A 20,935-nucleotide genomic window follows, 5' to 3' on the forward strand; every position below is an offset into this window, starting at 1 on the left:
TGTGTCAAATCATGTTGCTTATGCAATTTATTAACTCTTTGTGGAGGGCTTTCAATTGGCTGAGTTACAAGGATTTTTTTGTTTGCTTGTTTTTGTGTTTTTTGTCTTTTTGTTTGTTTGTTTGTTTTTGTTTTGGGGTCACACCCAGTGGCTCTCAGGAGTCACTCCTGGCTCTACGCTCAGAAATCGCTCCTGGCAGGCTGGGGGGACCGCATGGGATGCCGGGATTTAAACCACAGTCCTTCTGCATGCAAGGCAAACATCTACCTCCATGCTATTTCTCCGACCCCTGAGTTACAAGTTTTATAGGGTCTCTGTGATATTTCCTATAAGACTGTGACATCAACTTGCTGTTTAAGTCCATGTTACTTCTTATATCTATGTTTCTTTGCTTACCTGTTTCTGCTCTTGAGAAGCCTGTGCATTCTCTGTTGAACACATATTCTCTATGGGACACATATTCTCTATGGAACACATTTCTCTCCCTATCACATCTTTCTAAATAAGCTTCAAATAATGATCATGTTTCACCGAAAAAGAAAAAAAATATTGTGACATTTCAGACAGTAATAACTACAGTAAATTGGACACTTGAACTAAATGTTTGTTCACATTATTCTTGTTTTTCATTCATTCCATATGAAATAATATTAGATAATTCTTTATGAGGAAATCATAATTATTAGATTTCTAAACCATGTATTTGGATATATAATAGAATTCTCATATATATTATTGCATGACTTATTGTAGGTTCTGTCTTATTGTATATGAACACTTAATCTTCTTTCAAAGCAGTCTAATTTCAGAGGAAATTATCAATGCAGTATAAAGTGGAGAATAGAAAAGCATTTAAAAAAATTACGAAAATAAATAAACCGTGCTTTACTTTTTAGACTAATAAATAAAATAGTAACAAATGGGTGTATTCAGTGACTTTGTGGCATGAATACTGTGGTTTCTCTGTGACAGAATTATATGGTTAGATCTGAATGGTAGAAATTACATTATAGCAATGTCTTTTTAAATTTTAGTTTAAATTTATCTTATAAATAAATGAAAAAAGTATGCCTGTTAAGCCCAAAAGTCTGGATTTCATAAAAAACTCTCTGAGTCTTAGTTTCTTCTCTGGGATTAATTATAATGAATTTGATAAATGTAAATAATGCCCTTTCCTTAGTTAAAACTTGGCGACCTTTTGCTTATAGGCTTGCTTATGTGAGTTTCAATGGTTGCCTTCTATTTATCATATACAAGTTTGTAGCTATTTGATATACAGAAGAGTCTTTTGAAATATCACTTTATATGCAACCATAATAATTATAAAATGCTATTTTCAAAAGTTTCATTTGGCAACATCATTTAACAATTGGACAAGTAATTAAAAGGAAATTGCTTTCCTCTCTGGTTGCTATTGTGCATGATAGAAATGCAAGGCTTTCTTGACCCTGAAAATCACTTACATTCTTTTATATATAAATTATTTATTTACAATTTAAAAATGTATGTTTAATTTGCAGGAGTAGGTGTTAATCATGCTATGCTTTCAAACATCCTCCTAAATAAGATATTGCAAATAAAACCAAGTAGAAAAAGCCTTCTTTTGCTGCTTTTTCAAATCTTCATAATTATGAGAATACATGCCATAACTAAGTGGCCACTTCCACTTTAGAGTGGGGTTTTAAAAATTTCATCTAAGAAAATGAAAAATAATTAATAGAAAATGGAAACTGGTATAATTAGTTTATTGTATTCTTTATGAATATAGGCATTTGGTATAGTAGAGCAGTAGTGAATTATTAAAAGAACCAAATTGTGAGATAATGCCATAATTTGGGTCAACTTATTTCTATAGTTATCACAATCACATTAAGCCAGTTATGTTGTTATTAATATACTATTAATACTATTAGCCTGGTCACACAATAAAAAATAATAAAAGGATAATTTTGAATGCAATTTCTATCAGCTTTGAAATTGTCAGCCTCTGTTACGTCCTTGAGGCTTTTTACTTTTTTGACATTCAAACATCTGAACCACTCTGTATGAAGAGATTATCAAGAGTTCTTTTGGGTCTCTTGCTCTAATAAATGCTTTGGGTGGCACTTTGCAGTATATGCATGTGGTACTTCTATATATTCAAAGTAAAATCTATCTTACCAGTGCCCACATTTCTCTCTCTATCTCTCTCTCTCTCTCTCTCTCTCTCTCTCTCTCTATATATATATATATATATATATATGTATGTATATCCCCACTGTATTACCTATGTGTTCATAAATATCCACTGTTTTTAAATGCAGCAATGTATTTCTTCAGTGTTTATCATCTCTACACAGTCAAGCAGCCTTGATGTCTCTAATTTGAGAAACACTCAGCTATACTATAGTATGGGGAAAGAACACTATTGTCCCAATTCTCCTCAAGTCATAGCATCATCTAGAGTTTTAGTGAGTCAATTCAACTAAATGTTTCCATTGAAATATCTGAAAATGTTATTGCTGTTGGTTTACAGTGCTAAAACAAGCTTTTGAAAATGATAAATTGAGCTAGTCATGGAATTGCCATCCTTCCTTCCAAGAGTGTATGACTTCTTGTAAATTTGGTAAAGCGGTTGTTAATTCATGATGCTTCTTACACGATTCCAGTATGCCACTTGTATTATTTCATGGGGTTTTAAATAACTGTTGTTTTTCTGAAACAGAAAATATTCTGAATTGAAAAAGCTAAAAGAGTGTTTTTCTTTCTGTCCTGTTTAAGCCATTTTTACGTATAGATAACCATGAGATCTAATAGCAAAATGCCACTTAAAAATAAAGCTTGAGCTTGATGTCACATCTTTGAACATTTTTGTAGTTTAACCTATTTTAACACTTCTTAATAGAAACAATTTTGTGCATTATTTATCTTTTACTATGCAATCAAAATATTGAATTTATAGTGATCCACTTTCAACATTTTATCCTAATAGTATTTAGTAGTTATTTTATATTCTTAATTTGTAAGATGACACAGTAGCTGTCAACTAAGTTTTATTCTATAATTTCTAAATAAAATCGGCTATAACATGAGCAAAATAGAAATAAATGATATGATGTTCCCATTCATAGTGTTCAAAAATAGTTGTATATAATGTCATCTTCACATAGTTTTCAGTGCAATGGTAGAATTCTTAAAGCTAGCTGTATCAATATTTTCCATGTATGAAACTATACAAGGATTAATACAAAAAGTGTAATAAAATAGAAACTCTATAAACATATCTTATTAAAGTATAAAGCCATTGAATATTATAATATGTGACCATATACAAATTTCATATCAGTATGGGAGACACTCGGGAAAATGTTCAAACACAGTGAATCTATAATATGTAATATTAATTGTTTTTTTAAATGATACAGTCAAATAAATGCTACCAATGATACTGATGCTTTTTCCCCTTTGGTGATCAAGTCTAAAAGTATTTCTCTGAGCTAAGGGAAAGCTAGGAACCTTAATTTGGAGTGAAGTACTGGTCAAAATGACATACCATTTCAAGATGCCATCATAGATGTTATGAGTACTTAATTTGCACACCAGCATACAAAGATGTTTTAGTCTCAACCCCTGTTCTTTTAAGAGGCTAAAAAAAATCCCATTCATATCATAATTGCCTATCAACTCTGTATCCTCTCTCAGTAAACATGAATAGACCCAAGAATAGCATTTTAAGATATTTTTTAAAGGTGACTTCATTTCTGTGCTTTGGGGGGATAGTTGAGCTCATACTTTCTCTTATATAAAAGATTTTTTTCATAACATGTACTTGAAATGACATTGTTGACAGCTAACTAAACACTATTGTTCAGAGTGAATGTTTAGATCAGCGATTGGTAGAGTGTTTTGGTGGGAAGTACCTGTGTTTTTCTCGGCATTTTTGATCCACTTTTCCTCATCACAGCTCATGTTCTAATGATTATTGCAGGATGAAGTGGCACAGCCACTGAACCTCTCAGCTAAACCCAAGACCTCTGATGGCAAATCGCCCACATCACCCACCTCTCCCCATATGCCAGCTCTGAGAATAAACAGTGGGGCAGGTCCCCTCAAAGCCTCTGTCCCAGCAGCATTAGCTAGTCCTTCAGCCAGAGTTAGCACAATAGGTAAGTTCTGTTTCTTTTGTTTATGCTCATTTTCTGTTTATGGCAATTGAATGATATCCATGAGTTTTAATCAACTTCTTCGATGTTTTTTTAACTATGCGAATAGCACCATGCAAAAAGCCCAAGTTCAAATGTCCCCTTGGAAATCTAATTTTCAAACTGGTGTGATTTTCAATGTTAAGAGATCTTTTTGAGTTTACTTTCAGAAGAGACCTAAATGACTAATGAAAGAAAACCATGTTTCTGAGATTTTGTTACATTACTTGTTTCTCCTACATTGAAATGTTCTCCCCCTTTTTTCCTGTGGTGATACGTATTGGATTTATAAAATAATGAAGAATATTATGCCTGCATTAGAAGTCAGCCATCAGAATATGAAGTTTATTTAGTTCTACACACCAAAATATTATAATGAGTGGGTAGCTTTAGTTTCCTATGATTGTCATTTCAGTAAACATATACCTTTCTATTATCTTTTCAAAGAACTAACAGTGTTCTATTTTATTATTAGTTATTCCACTAAAAATTAGAATGTAAAAATACTGAGGGAAATTCACATTAATTGATGTATGCATTGTTCACATATAGAAAGCTAGTGCAAGGGGCTGGGCGGTGGCGCTAAAGGTAAGGTGCACCTGCCTTGCCTGCGCTAGCCTTGGATGGACTGCGGTTCGATCCCCCTGTGTCTCATATGGTCACCCAAGCCAGGAGCAACTTCTGAGCGCATAGCCAGGAGTAACGCCTGAGTGTTACCGGGTGTGGCCCAAAAACCGAAAAAAAAAAAAAAAAGAAAAGAAAGCTAGTGCAAACCAGCCTTCTAAAAGTTCATGGTTTATTTGGGAAAAGTCATTGATCTTAGGATAGGGACAAATCATCAATTATAAGTGCAATTACAAAGCTCAGAATTGTGCAGTTAAAAACAGTGAGAGTTTTGGTTTCTGTTTGTGAAGAATTGAGGACGGCCAAGTTGGAGAGAGACTAATTCATTAAGAGTCTTGAAGAAGAGAGTTGAGCATTACAGTTTATAAGGGAAACCCAGAGTAAAATAGCGAATTTTTGACAAATGCCCCAATTTGGCTAGAATGTTGAATGAGATTGTGATCAGGAAGTAATCACAGCTAAAACTGAAAGGGACAGATGGAATCTAGATATTAACCTAAGATAAGACACTACTATCAGAACTTTAACAAAAGAAATACTAACAGAGGAAAGGAAATGGTATCAAAATTATTGTAATATAGGACAGGAATAAATTATTTGAAATGGAAATAAGCAATGATGAAGCAGACTAAAGTAAAGATGTTACTTAACTGATATAATTTACCTACAATAGAAAACTTAGTGTGGATTAAGTTGGATGTGTGAAGTCTAGTGTTTTATGTTTGTAACACAAAAGGGAAGTTTATCTGTGATAGAGAACACTTGATGAAAGTAGGTTTGGTGGGAAACATCAAATTCTAAGATTTAGTAACTATTCAATTTAAAGTATAAGAATCCATTTTGATAAAAATGTTCAAGAGGAGATTGTGAATGTCATTCTGACATATAAAGGGAATGATAGAATGTTCAATATGAAAATTAATCCTTAATGAGGCTATTGAAACCATTTTTTCTTTACCAAAAAAGTATAATAGAAGTGGGACAAAGAATCCTAGATATTATGCACAGTATTAGCTATTGCTGTCTAACAAATTAGCCTAAACTCAGCAACTATAAACCAAAGCTGTTCTGACTTTGTCTCTCTTAGGATTGCCATCATCTGTGGATTTTTATTAAGCGTGAATGGCCCGTTTTCATGATGATTTACTCAGGTGGTTCTTGGCTAGAGATGTCAAGTGATTGTCATGTGGTTTCTTTCCATGAGGATCCTTGAAGCAAGGCTGTTCATCTTACTCAATATGAGTGAATAAAGAAGGAGAGCAGAGAAAAAGTCACAGTGCCTTTTATGCCCTGGTTTACAAAGTCCCAAAGTTTTCCCTTTATTCTTTTTATTGTAAAAGAGTCACTAGGTGTGGGCCAGTAATCCCTGGTACTGCAGTCTTGAACTGCTGACCTGGAGAGGCTCCTGATCCTGTAGATCCGTAGGGAGACTCCTCCCACCCCACAAAATGAGAAACCTGCTATTTCTCTCTCTTTTTTTTTTCCTTTGCTCCAAACCTGTAGGAAGTGAAGAAAAATTATAAAATTGCAGAGAAATTGTAGGGTGAAAGATTCTGAAGAAATGTGATTCAAATAGTTTGAATCTCCACATGGTAGAATTCCAGACTATTTTCTAAGTTAGTTAGTGTGAAACAGTGGTTCAAGCAGAATGGGTAGAAAGTGGAACTGTCAGTTTTAAAGAGTTTGAAAGAAATTTGTGTGTGTGTGTGTGTGTTTGTGTGTGTGTGTATTCCCATGTCTATTATGTGTAGGTACATTATTAGATGATATTTAGGTCCGTTCTCAGTTTTAGTAACTATTCAGCTTTATATATTGAAGATAATATTTGCTTTCATGGCTTATATGTATGAGATTATTTTTTAGATATTTTATTGGGTAAAAATGCTTTACTTTTATAATATTCATTGGGCATAAATATCATACAGTTGGAATATGAAACTGCCTTTATAATGTCACTGGGGCTAGAATGACTATTTCCATTTTTAACATGTGAGGATGTTTTACTTTTACATCCAAAGAATTAAATATGACAGCATCATTTAGATTTTTGTTTGTTGTATGGTTTTTGGAACCAATGGTGCTTAGGGCTTACTCCTGCCATTGCACTCAGGGATCAATTCTGGCAGGCTTGAAGGATTCATATGAGATGCTGGAGATCAAACCCAGGCCAGCTGTTTGCAAGACAAATGCCCCACCCATTATACCATTGCTTTGACCCCATTTTAGAATGTTTTAAATTAGATTGATCAGCTGACTTTCCCCACTCTCTCTTGTGCCATGTTTCCCCTTCAAAGTGTCTCTACTGCAGACATATCTCTCATATTTCCCCAGGATTTCAGGCCACTACAATTTACTTTTCTCTTTTCAACAAATGCAGATGTTGAAAGCTGAAACTGTAATGAGTAATAATGTAGTTGGATAAAAGCTGTGAGCATTAATGGTGTTGTAAAGGTCACCCCTGAAAGAAGAATTAATGTGTTATGCCATTAATAAATCACGAAAAACTCTGAACAAAAAGATAACAAGTTAGCGTTAATGACATAGGGCTCTTTGCTATAGGTCTATTAGCTCCAAATATAGAAAGTAGGTTTTTGAGGTTGGTTACCAATATTGTAGTGTATTCTGTAATAATGCTTTTGATATGGTGGAACCAAATGATAGGCAACTCCAGAGGAAGAGGCTCCTTAAACGGCAGAAATAGTCCAGAAAGATGAGGGATAATTTTTGAACCGTCTTCTTATTGCCCTTTCCCACCTCTGTTGTACATATGTATTATACTTTTAACTTTTTTTCTACACATTTTCGAGCCTATTTTTTCACTAAGGCAGATGCTACATTCTGGTAAGTAGAGACAGAAGCTATGCATAGTATTTATAGATAAGAAGAAAGAGCTTAAAGTGAATGAGTGCCTACCTTGAAATTCTAAGTGAATTTCTGTTGCATTGTGGACAGTCTTAGGACTATGTTTATTGCCCAATTTTAATTTATAATTATAATAACTTATAACATAGTAAATAATGTATTAGATATAAGTATCCATATATATAATGTTGGCTATGATTTTGGGGCCACATCTGGAAATTTGTCAGTTTTGAAAGTTACTCAACAGTATACAGGGAGCAGACAATGTCAGGTTCAAATCCTGGCCCTCTGGGTTCTGAAAGCATGTACCACAATCTTTTGCTCTCTATATACAGCTTAAATAAATACATGAATGTCTTATACTGATGCCTTTAGAAGTATGTAGCATTGTTCAGTCACCTTTGGGGATGATATTGAAACATAATATTCTTACCCTTTTCCATAGAAGATAAAATGGGGGAAAATATTAAAATAAATTTTAAAAGTTGCATGAGCTTAGTTTTGAATGAAAGAATTTGTTCTGAGGTAGGCAATTGAACAAGAAAATTGTTAGTTTTATAGAACTAAAATATTAGAAAAATTAGGTATATGGCTCAACATCTGGCAATTAACGTTTGCATTTTCATAGCACTTTACAGTTTACAAACTGCTTTAGTATTTATTACTTAATTCTTTTTTTTGGTATGTGTGGGTATCTGTGGGGTTTTTTTGTGTGTGCTGGTCTTTCATAGTTGGTGGTTTTGTTTTATGTTTGTTCTTTCTTTGCTATTTGCTTTGATATTTTTGTTGTTACTGCTCATTGGTTTTTTTTTTCTTGTGTTGTTTTGTTACCTTTTTCCTCTTTTTCTCCTTTCTTCCTCAAAAATTGATATTTATAACACCTAGATGATTCCTTCTAGTGTTTTTTACTAAAAAAAGTTTTTTTACTTTTTATTTCTTATACTTCCAACAGAACCACTTTACTGAAATCAAATTACTTAATTTGATTAATTCTTGTGAGTATTCACAGATATCATCTACATTTTGCAGGCTGCCACAAATTTGATGATACCATGTGACCTTAATAATTAAGAAATATTTTTAAGATAACTTTAAATACACATACCATTACTTCCAGCTGTGATGTCCTATGTAAAATAGAAAATTTGGCATCATCCTGAGAGTATCAATTAAATTCATGAATTTTAATAAATCTCTATCTTGTGCTTGATACACCCATTTGACCATCAATTGATATTGAAAATTGGAATTAGAAAGATAGACACTTTCAACTTAGGACCATGTATTTATTCCTTCAATAGTCTTTGTTCTAGGCCCAAGAAACTAAAATACATCAACCTTGGGGCCGAAGCAGTGGTGCAAGCGGGATGGTGTTTGCCTTGCATGCACTAGCCTAGGATGGACCTCCATTCAATCCCCAAGTGTCCCATGTGGTCCCCCAAGCGAGGAGCAATTTTTGAGTGCATAGCCAGGAAAAACCCCGGAGTGTCACCAGGTGTTTCCCTCCCCCCCCAAATCAACCAAAATTCAAGTTGTCATAGACTCCTGTGAAAGACAACTAAAAAAAAGAATGATAATGGAACAGCAAAAATATTTGGTAGGTTTAGAAGGAGCCTCTGAATGGAAGCCACAGACTCTAACCAGACACAAGTATTACATATACCGTACATCAGGTGACATTGGCTGAACCTCACAGCCACCAAAACGAGCAAGTCCTTTAGAAATAAAAAGCTCATAGGGTCCACTCTCTATACTTGACCATTGAGTCTTATTTTTTTTTCAGTGCAAGGACCCCCTCCCCCACATGAGCCCAATTTCTATTCCTAGGGAAGAATGTTTTTGAACACTTGGTAAAAGCAGAGAAGGAAGTGAATAAAGAGGCATGAGCAGGGACTGAAATGTGACTCGGCAGTAGAGCAAGAGAGCACATGTGAGGTCCTGGGTTCCCAAATTCCCCAACAGGCTCCCCTGACCCACAGATTCCCTGCTATTAAGCCATAATAGGTATAATCCCACAATAACCAAGTTTAAAACTAAGAATTAAGACCTAAGTCCTAGTCCATGTAAAAGAAGAAGAGGCTTAACGGAAAGCAGAGTGGAAGGAGTTCCTGGTGAGTTTTGGAGGAAGTATCTGCCTCAGAACCTGGTGTCTAAGATTTGAGGTTGAGGAGAATGTTTTTATGGTTCCTAGTGCCTGGCTGGATAACTGGATAGGGCTGTGGAGTTACAGAAGAGACTAGAGTACAGGATTGAGGCACATTATCCCAGTGATACTGATGGGACTTGCAGAGAAAGGCATCCATGTACCAGAAGTCAGGGAAGGTAGGGGCAGCTCTTTATAGAACTGGGACCCATCTCCTGCTGGTTCTGAGCACATGTAAGACCGGATGTCTTCTTCTGGCTTCCAAGGCCCAAGAGCAAATTACCCTAACTGAGTGGCAGGAAACAGAAAGGAATAATCTTAAGTGCAGGCATCAAGATTGGGCCCACCCATAAGCACTGATAAGACAGCTATCAGACACCCAGCTCTAAGGAGCAGTGGGCCTGCTCTGGCCATCCACCACATAGACATGTGGTAGCAACCTCTGCTTCATCTTCACATAGCCTTGTTGTTCCTGGTCACATGTCTTCTGTCCTGAAAAAGAACCCATGTTTCTCAGTATTGGAATCAAAGGCAGTCTGCCATTCAGGCCTGTATACTAATTCATTCACAACAACTTTCCTATGAAGTTATGGACATAGTAGGCATGACCTCAGGTACACAGACACAATCCAGCCCTGTGTCCAGTTTTTAGACTTCCATCTCTTTTAGGACAGCTCTTTTCCTGGGGTTCAGCTAGTCCTCACTCTGTCTTCAGATATTAGCTTGCCATATCCAGCTACCCTCTACACTACAAAATATATAGAAAGGGCCATTTTATTCAATTTTGAGAAATTTGTTGGTGATGGGTAAGATGAAACACTAAGGTGTTTAAAAAATTAATTGTGGTAAATGTAACAAGGATACAGGATTTCACCCATGTCTTTTATTACTGATTGATTGCTAATCTGCACTTCCTAAAGCTCATGTGAGGTTCTCAGAGGAAGACATGGCAGCTTTTGTTATCCTTTCTGTCTTACAACTTATCGGGCCTCTTCTAGACAAACACTCTCTGCTTTCTGACACTGGCTTTCAATGTGAGTACTGAAAATATAATAATGGTAGAATAAAAAAACCTCAGGTGATTCTCAGGGCTCCTTTATTGACCTTTTGGAGGGTGTCTTAGATGCCCTAACAGGGGTCCTCAAACTTTTTAAACAGGGGGCCAGTTCACTGTCCCTCAGACCATTGGAGGGTCTGACTATAGTAAAAACAAAACTTATGAACGAATTCTTATGCACACTGCATATACCTTATTTTGCAATGAAGAAACAAAACAGATACAAATACAATATGTGGCCCGTGGGCCATAGTTTGAGGACCACTGCGAACTTCTCATTTATGTACCAAGAAAAATCAGCATCCCCCCTTTATCAATATTATCATAGTGTTCAAAGCTACCAAACAAGATTGTGAGATGGGCAACTGCCTCCTCAGGTGCCATGTGTCCACTCTTTTATGTTTGTTATTTAATTTAATGCTTCTATTAACGTTACATTCATTTCACAGGTAAGGAAAATGTAAACTCAGTCAGGTTTTTAGAATTTTAAAAATGTCACACTTCCAAACAAGTTGAAAACCAGATCCATTTAAATTTAATATTCATGGATCAGAAAGATAGCATGGAGGTAAGGTGTTTTTTTGCCATGCATGTAGATGGATGGTGGTTCGAATCCCTGCATCCCATATGGTCCCCTGAGCCTGCCAGGAGCAATTTCTTCCATAGAGCCAGGAGTAATCCCTGAGTGCTGCCAGGTGTGACCCCCCCCCAAAAAATATATCCAAATTTTACTATGCGATGCTACTTTGGAAATACTCAATAATGTTTATGGACCATTGGTATACTAGGAGCCTATGGTAATTTTTTATCTTCAGTTGTGTAATCTAGCAAGCTTCATCCTCACTTAACTGACATCTTTGAAATGTAGAAAAGACAGCTTTTTCAATTCACATAGCAGTAATAAGAAAACCTGTTTTAATTTTTATTTTTTTATTTTTTAATTTGAATTCAAACTGCCCAACTCATAACTATTTTTTGTCTGCTTGCTTGTTTTTGGCCCACATCTAGAAGTGCTCAGAGCACTTCTAGCTCCCAGGGATCTTTTCTGGTGATGGTGTTTGGGGGTTCATATGAATTTCTAGGGATTGAACAAGGGCCAGCATGTGCAAGAAAAGCATTCTTCCCATGTGCTATTGCTCTGGCCCCATCAGAACTTTTTTAAGATTGTAACTTTGGAACAGAATCTAAGGAGCAGGCAGGGTTTTGAGAAAGGAGAAGTTAGAGGAAATGAGCACCTTATAAAGAATGAAAAATAAATGTGGATGAAGGATTTTACTTATGAGGTATCACCAGTTCTGAGGTTTTGCAGGAATGTTTTTTTTTTGGGGGGGGGGGATGACAAAAGAGCAAGTGAAGCAAGAAACAAGATGTCAGTGTGGATAGGAGAGAAAGAAATAAAAGGGAGATGGCATTGAATCTTTGAGAAGCTAATTTTAGAAGATGAGAAGAAAGACATGATTGGGAGAAGAGAGAATTCAAAATCAAGAGAAAGACCTTTAGGAGAACATTAAGTTGAACTGGTGGATATGGTAGAGAAGATGAGATAGATAATAAAAGGCAATTACCACACTTCCCTAAAACATGAATTTAGGGGAATTTCATTGAATAAAAGTTGCAAAAACAGCGGTGGAGGAGAGTATAAGTGAAGGTAAATTTGAAGTAGTGCATGGCATCGGGTTTGGGGACCAGAAGTGAAATGAGACTGGTGAGTCTGGGATTTGGTGACTGTGTTGGAAACAAAATGTTGAGAACCCACAGTCACATGCAGAGTTATCTCTGTAATAAAGAAATGAGTCATATAATTAGCATAGCAGATAAAAATGTTAGAATTTCATGTAGCCATTGTAACTGAAACACAAGAGTCTGAAATATCATACTTAATTTTAAAAGTGAACACTGAATCCCACCTGCATAAGAACACACACCTCAGATTGGAAGTAGCCATTGCTCAACATATGTCTGCCCGTTGATCACACCCATAGTAATTTTCACCCCTTTTGTGTCTATATTAAGCATTTTTCCTGCACTGTGATATCTTGGCAGCACCTGAAAAGCATAAAGAATTCATATTTTTCTTCAACGCCAGGTGCCAAACAATTTCAAATATATTTGTGCTCTGGCGAAGTTAAATCGAGTACAAAAATGCTTGATCCAGGTTGTCTATAAATAATGGCTCAAGGACACAAACGCGAGCCAGATCCTAAGATCTTACTAAATAAGACCTCTAATATTCTGAGATCATCACTATCATTTAAGAATTCTTCCCTTCTAGATAGTTTCTTTGTATAGGAGTATTGTTCAAAAATAAAATAAATCTAAGACTAATATATTAAGAGTAATGTTCGTGTGAAAGGCAGAAATAGCCACATTTTATAAAATATATATTAACTTTTAAAATCTGATCTAGGTGAACTAGCTATTTCCAATTCATATTGTATATATAATGAACAGGACTGTTGCATTCTTTGAATTTCAAATAACTTCATGGATTGTAGGCAAAAGAGAGGCTTTCTCACCTTCTTGCTGCCTGCTCTGGAACTTAGTTGTATGCCTCCAGAAGAGGAGAGGGTGAAAGCCAGTCTCTGTAGCAATGAGGGCAAGGCATAAATTGTTTAGAACCTCCAGCCTTGAAGCACTGACTAATCTGACACCCGCTTTTGCAGCAAAAATATTTAAGCAGCAAGAAAAGTATTTTGCTTTTTGGCAAATCAGCAGATCAGATAGAAGTGTCTAGCAATAGAACAAGGATGTGTAATCTGACATGATTAGACAAGGCTCTTTAGTACCAGAACATTCATAATTGAGACAAAGAAAGAGTATTAATAACACTTTCCTCACACGGCAGTTAGCCATTTTATATTTCCTTTCTTTAATCTTAGTGTTTTTCAACAAATCATGGGATTTAATAGCGTGTTTTGGCAGATTAGAGGATTTATGGTCCAGATGTTTTTTGTTCTAAAAATGGATTAGGGTGTAAAGTTTGCTGGAATCCATGGAACATGTTGAGGCAAGCCGGTCATTTTATGTGTGATTAGTGCCTGCCTTCTGTCTCACAGTCCCTCCATCTGTCACAATGCACCAATGGATCTGGTTAGATTTAGCCTCATGTCACAAACAAGTCCCTTTTCTGGGCAATTTCATATTATAGATTCAGTTTATGCCATTTTATGCCCTAGTTAAAAGATAGGGAGAAAGAAAGATGAGCTATTAGGTTTCCTTTTATTATTTGCACCACCATCATTCCCGATCCAAGTTCTACCTTAAGATTATGTAGCTGAGCATAATAGTATACATAAAGTACATAAACAGTTTTTAAATTAAGTCAAAAATCAGTTTTCCTCTATACTAGTTATTCTTTAAAAGAAATATTGTGGAAGTGTTTTTGTTTTTTTGTTTTTAATTCATGTTAGACGGTGGAGCTGTAGACACAAACTGGGCATTTGATCATCTTATTAAGAGCATGAATTAAGTGTGACAGGAGATACCAGATATTCCCAATTCTTGTCAAACAATTACAGATGCTTGGTAACATTCTTTGCTTGAAATTTAGCGGCTCCAATCTCAAAGTGTGTATGTATCCACAGCAAAGCACCGCCACCGTAGTTTATTTCAGCAGCAATGGATTCAGGAGGAAATGCTCTTCTCCCAGCCAGTTAATCATGATTTATTCCAGTCCTCTGTATCTAGAAAACTGAACAGTGCCATTTTACAAACTCTAAGCTGACTCTGCCAAATTCTCTACTGGTAGGTGCCAGTACCTATAGCCTGTGCTACTATTCAAATGACCCTTCCCTGAGAAAGAATTCACACTTGAGTTTTATTTTTAACTAAAAAAATACTCAGATAACAAAACTGTTTACCTCAGACATGTACTTTAAAATTATTTCCAAATATGCAGATGCATCTAACATCGCTTAGATACTATGCCCTTATTTAAGTTGTTCGGCAACATTTTACATATGAAATCATCATCATTCACTCATTCCATCATTGTAGGAAGATTTCACTGAACAATGTCTGGCATACCAGATACTAGCTATTTTCTGGAAAAAGTGGTCATTTATAAAAACATGTTCTTTGTTCTGTCATGTCTTCAGGTTATTTAAATGATCACGATGCTGTCACCAAGGCGATCCAAGAAGCTCGGCAAATGAAAGAGCAACTTCGGCGAGAACAGCAGGTGTTGGACGGGAAGGTAGCTGTGGTGAATAGTCTTGGTCTCAATAACTGTAGGACAGAAAAGGTGAGCCCATGAAAGTTGGTTTCCAGAAAAAACTTATATTGCCCAATGCTTTTCTTCCTGTCTTTTCATTCATCCAGAATGGTGGTTTCCCTCTGTCATCCTCTCTCTCTCTCTCTCTCTCTCTCTCTCTCCTCTCTCTCTCTCTCTCCTCTCTCTCTCTCCTCTCTCTCTCTCTCTCTCTCTCCCCTCTCTCTTCTCTCTCTCTCCTCTCTCTCTCTCCTCTCTCTCTCTCTCTCTCTCTCTCTCTCTCTCTCTCTCTCTCTCTCTCTCTCTCTCTCTCTCTCGTCATCTCTACACCAATCTTGTCAAAACTACCTAAACTGGGAGGCTTTGGAAATCTCTTGTACCTGTCTCCAAACCCTATTGACAATGAACTTCCTTTCATTTCTCACCAGTTGGTTTTAACTTGCAATGGAATTAAGAATATTTGAGTCCAATTGAAAGTTGTGTTTGATACAGATGCTTAATGTATTTGGGGATGAGCTGGATTTGAAAAAGCATGATCATCTATAATCAGCATAAGCTTTGGATGAGACCTGTTTCTGTGGTCTAAATACCAAGCTCCTGAGCTTTATATGCTTCCAGGGAAAAGCTCTGTGGAGTTTGAGGTGACTACACAACTGAAAAATCTAAGTTTATTTTCCAGCAAAACATGATAAAACAGCCATATTATTACTCTAAGTGACACTTCTGAATTTGTTTGATATAGTAATTCAACTTTCGTCTAAGCTAGATGATATTTTATTTGGAAAACAGATGAGGTGTTATAAGAATGCTCAGAATAAAATGTCTGTTGTGACTAGTTTTTCTGTATTGAATGGAAATTTTCTAGTTACCTAGAAATCCTAGATAAAGGGATACCACTGAAAGGAAAGGGAAAAGGTCAGAAATTTAGCAATACCTGAATGTGACTCATAGGAAGCAGATATGAATGAAAAATATTGTCCAGCGTGAGCAGATTGCTAATTTGGAGAACTGTAAATTAGCAGTTTGCACAGTGAAGGTGAATTGTGTGTGTGATCCTGTTGCCACTGAGCATTTACTCTGGTCTAAACTGGGGTCTGAGGTTTGTGGCAACACTTTCAGTGCTGTTCTGTTCCTGAAGGGGACTGCAGAGCAGATGCCCAGAGTGCCCAAGCTCTCCACTAAAGAACAGCGACACTGGTGCAGCAAAGAGGACACAACATTTTTCTAGCTAAGCACCATAAGGGAAGGGGAAAGCAAAGTGACAGCTCTAAGAAGGAATGATAGCAAGCATAAAGGAATTTATATTCAAATATTTAAACATTCTTGAAAGGATGCTTGAAAAGAAATTCCTTTTCTGTACTCCCCATGTAGAAATGAGTTTAACACTCAGCCAGATGCTAATGCAAAGTGACTCAAGCTATTCCTCGCAAGCAAAGCTAAATTGCCGTTATTTGTTAAGCGCATTGAATTCAGCTGTGGATACAGCAGTTGGTTGCATTCAGCAAGCATCTGTACCCTTTTTTTTCTTTAAATCCTCCAAAGCAGAGACAACTCTACCTATCTCCCCCCCCCCTCCTCCCCTGTGCTGGCTGGGAATTGTCAAGTGACAACCGACCAAATCCTTTTGGACAGGAAGCCTTCATTCTGAGTTCTATATACTTGCAAAACAGGCCTTGTGGTTGGATCAGGGAGCCCATTAAAAGCACTTTGATGGTATGGAAATTCATCTTCATGAAGTTCCTAGGCCCCTAAGCAGCATGCTGTTTAGCTGTGGTTACAGATCAGTCATTCACATCGGAGGGCAATAATTGTGCTGACGGCTTGTAAGGCAGTGGAAGTACATAAACTAATCCTGGGCCCTCCACCATGGTACTGTGAGTTAATCTTCTCTAATACAGATCAGCTGTTGTTCTAACACAAGACTTTGTGCTGGCTCCAGTGACTCTGCTCAGCCTTTTGATTAAGAGAAGTGGAACCATCTGCATTCACTTTATTCCATACTTGCCCATTGTGAGTCGCTTCATCTTCCACCTCCAGTCATACTTGATATTATTTCTTTGATTAGCACTTTCCATTTGGGTTGCAGGAGTGCTGGTCGCCTCTGTTGAAAGTTACTCCTCTTGATTTTCTTCCCTCTCCTTTTTGTAGAATTACAATAGCTTAAAAAGCCTACTTTTAAAGTAGTATCTGCTGGTTTAGATGTCTCCATTTTAAAGGATATTGTCATTCCCAAATCCCTGTATCATGTATTTTCACTGCACTTGTGTTACATCATCAGTCATTGTCTTATATTCTTCATTTTTTTAAGCCCAAATGTGATGAAAACATGATCCTATTATTCTCTGGGAAATTTTTTTGTATTGTGTATATGTTCTCAGTAGAAAGATCTGAATTAGCTCATCATTGATGTTACCCCTGACTCCTGAAAATAAAATTGAGGTGATTGAAACAAACCAAAAAAAATCCCAACTGATTACTACATTATCCTGTTGAACTAGCTTTGATGTCATTTAACAGTATTAGTGACTGAGCTCAGGGGAATGAGATAATGTCAAAGTTTTATCTTTTAATTAGTCCTTCATTTGCAAGTTTTATATTAAAAATGGGCCTATGCTGAGTAAGAAAATATGGCCTCTGTCTTTTTCGTTTTTATCGTTTAGATCAAGTTATTTTTGGTCTATAACCATAACATTTATGTGTGGTCCTACTTATAGATGCTGAATAAAGACCTCATTTATTAGCATATCTATTACTTGGTGCTTGAGTTAACATTGATGAATATTGCTCCTTCCATATAAATAAGAGCATTGTACAGACTGTGTTATTCCAATACCTACCATTTTTTATCAGTTGTTTTATAATCACCCAAATTTACTGATGACAATACATAGGTAGGTCACTTGTTGTTTTTAACTTTGGCTTCATATTTTTAAATGAAATAAACAGACTAGGTGATACATTTTTCTTTAGCTTGCAGGATAATCTTCTGATAGTATTGGAAACCTAAAATGGCATTTTTCTCTCCCGAACAATATTCTCCATTTCTTAAACACAGAAAATATGGGCAAATCTAATACATGAGAGCAATATAAAGGACGTTGAAAGATAGGAAGGAGCCAGTAGAAAAAAAGGGGGGAAAGAAAAGAAACTTAATCTAGTGCTTTCTATCAGCGTAAAAGGTGGGTGTGTGATCTCAAATTTAGATAATTGGATTCTACAGTAGATATCTGTTTTCTTGAGTACACAAATATTATTCACATTAACGTGTCCTCACATTTCAAGTGACCATCGTGTTGGACCCAACCAGAAGGTCTTAATCCTGAAAAGCTGTAATTGGACAGTGAAAACAATTAAAAGTGTGAAGTTAGAGACAAATGTTTTCCAGTAATATGTACCAAAACACATAATGAAAGTCATTTTTACTGAAACACATTTTAATTGAAGACTTCTGAAAGCTTTTCCATCTCTTTACTTTTCTTGGAAGTGTTTCAACATACCCAAGAACTGTATATGTCAGGTTTCTTGGAAACTCTAAGATGCAGTGTTATTTATAATTGTCATTTCTGGTTAATTATAGCCTGTTTGCATATTAAAATAATGTTATCTTTTATTACACAGCCTTGTTACATATTACTGTAGCCATAGATGAATAAGTAAGCTTTTCCAGTAGGAAGATTCCAAAAGAACTCTATTATATGCTCATTTTCTTAAAAAAAAAAAAAAAAAAGCCTTTCTTGACACAAAGCGTTTAAAGTATTCACACTTAGTAGGAGATCATAAAAATCTTACTTTTTGTTCTTATCCCATCATGCAAAACTACTATTATAGAGACTCAAAGCAAAGTACCTGAAGACCACCATAGCACAATTCACTTTTACTATTTCCCTTCATCCATAGGCAATGGGCTCTGAAGACACATTCAGCAAGTTTGAAAAGTATTTCACAATGTGAATTAATTGGAGAATCTGGATACAGAAAGTCTCTGATTATGATGACTCAATTTAGGATTTTAACTTTATGACAGTTTGAAGTAATAACCATTTCATAAAACCATACTTCACATTTTGAATTTTGACCTTTTCTGTGGCTAGCAATTTGTGAGCAATGAGTTTCAACTCCCCCCAGCCAATCAGAAAGATAAACAACCAGGACTATAAAGTGTCTTCTTAGGCCTGATTGGAAGGCAGAGAAATTGATGATTCTGTTGCTAGAGCATCCCTATCATCAACAATTAATTTTTGTTCAATGTTCCTAACATTCTTCGGGCCTGGAATGCTTTTAGCTGGAACATTAGTGCTGGGAATCCAAGCAGTCATTCTCTTCATATTAAGTATAATATTCCATAAATTGCAGGAGGTAGTCAACATTTTGTTACAAAGTAGATTTTCTTGCCTGACTGTAAGTGACTGAGTGTCTTTAAGGTAGATCAGGCTAAGTTAAGGAGTTCAGTAGGTTACTTATATGAAATGCATTTATAGCTTACAGTATTTCCAGCCCACAATTATTAGAATAAAGCTCATCCATGAGTCATGTAAGATCTATTTAATAACTTCTGTGATGTTATCACATAATGAATTTCAGCAGTAGTGAGTCAATGGTGTTAGTTTATCAGCCTAATGTCAAACTGAAATCTCTCATAGGGCCACAAGTTTCACCTATGTAGCCCAATGAAGGCAGACATGCTCAGGAAGAGGATGGAGTTTTCTTTCCTAAGTTGAGTCTTCAGTTGCACATCCTTCACATCAGGATATTTCACTTGGTCTGAATATATGACATCACATTTTGGTTAAACTATACCAGAGGTATGCATTTGACCAATTAGTGGCCAAAGAAAGGATTATTTTGTGGGACTGGATTAGAGAACATATCCCACCTGCACCAAGAAGAAGGACACTTTAAAATCAAAGAGTATATTGGTAGGGAAAAGACCACTGTTACTCACAGCTTCCATGAGAAAATGTTATCCAAGCTTGCAAATATCCCCATCATAAAACTGACAATCTGGTAGTATTCTATTTGTGACTGTCTCCATCCCAGTAGACCCTCCACATTACCTCTGGCTAATCAAGAATTAAATTACTTACTGTTTTACTCCAGAAACATTGCTTCTTGACAAGTTAAATCAGTGGACATTTTCACACATACTTTCTACCTGTTAAGAGTGACTTCTGTATTGTCTTTTCTAAATAATGCAGAAGGCATTGGGCCAGAGAGATAGTATGGAGGTAGGGTGTTTGCTTTGCATACACAAGGACGGTGGTTCAAATCCCAGCATCCCATATGGTCCCCCGAGCCTGACAGGAGTAATTTCTGAGCATAGAGCCAGGAAGAACTCCTGAGAGCTGCCGGGTGTGACCCAAAAACAAACAAACAAACAAACAAAAACAGAAGTCATTGATAAACATGTAAGCATATGCCTGCATTTCTTAAGGTAGATAACTCAGTATACACTGCCCCCAGCATTCTTGAAATCTTAAATCCTACATATGTTATTTATGCATCTGTAGAAACTAATAGTTGGGAAATGAGGTACCCTTCTGAGGTACAATGAAAATTCTTTCAGATTGCCATAAACTGAGATAAAACTTTGGTGAAGTATATACAAAGTATAAAAACAAGCAAACAGAATTTATTGTGATAACACTTTTCTCTTTGGGCTGTCAGTCAGATAAGAACCCATATCACAGATTGCATAAACTGCTTGATAAGTAAAGACTTCCCTTTATTACACTGGCACTTGGACACTATTCCCTTTCCACCTTCTCTTTTCTGTCATTGTCAACTCTTTCCTTTTCCCTTAACAGAGTGCCCGATATAAAATGACAGTGACTAGCATTGACTTCATGTGGATATTTAAT

At 36.1% G+C, this 20,935-nt stretch overlaps 1 protein-coding gene across 1 annotated transcript in view; it reads left to right on the top strand.

The window, feature by feature from the left end:
* The window catches only part of SOX5 (SRY-box transcription factor 5), a 456,537-nt gene that overhangs the window by 406,029 nt on the left and 29,573 nt on the right, over positions 1-20,935 (top strand). Inside the window, exons 10-11 of the mRNA XM_049783803.1 lie at positions 3,968-4,145; positions 14,965-15,110. Coding sequence (XP_049639760.1) covers positions 3,968-4,145; positions 14,965-15,110 — 324 coding nt within the window. The remainder of the gene's footprint in view (positions 1-3,967; positions 4,146-14,964; positions 15,111-20,935) is intronic.

This window comes from Suncus etruscus, chromosome 11, assembly GCF_024139225.1.
Source record: "Suncus etruscus isolate mSunEtr1 chromosome 11, mSunEtr1.pri.cur, whole genome shotgun sequence".
Lineage (NCBI taxonomy): Eukaryota > Metazoa > Chordata > Mammalia > Eulipotyphla > Soricidae > Suncus > Suncus etruscus.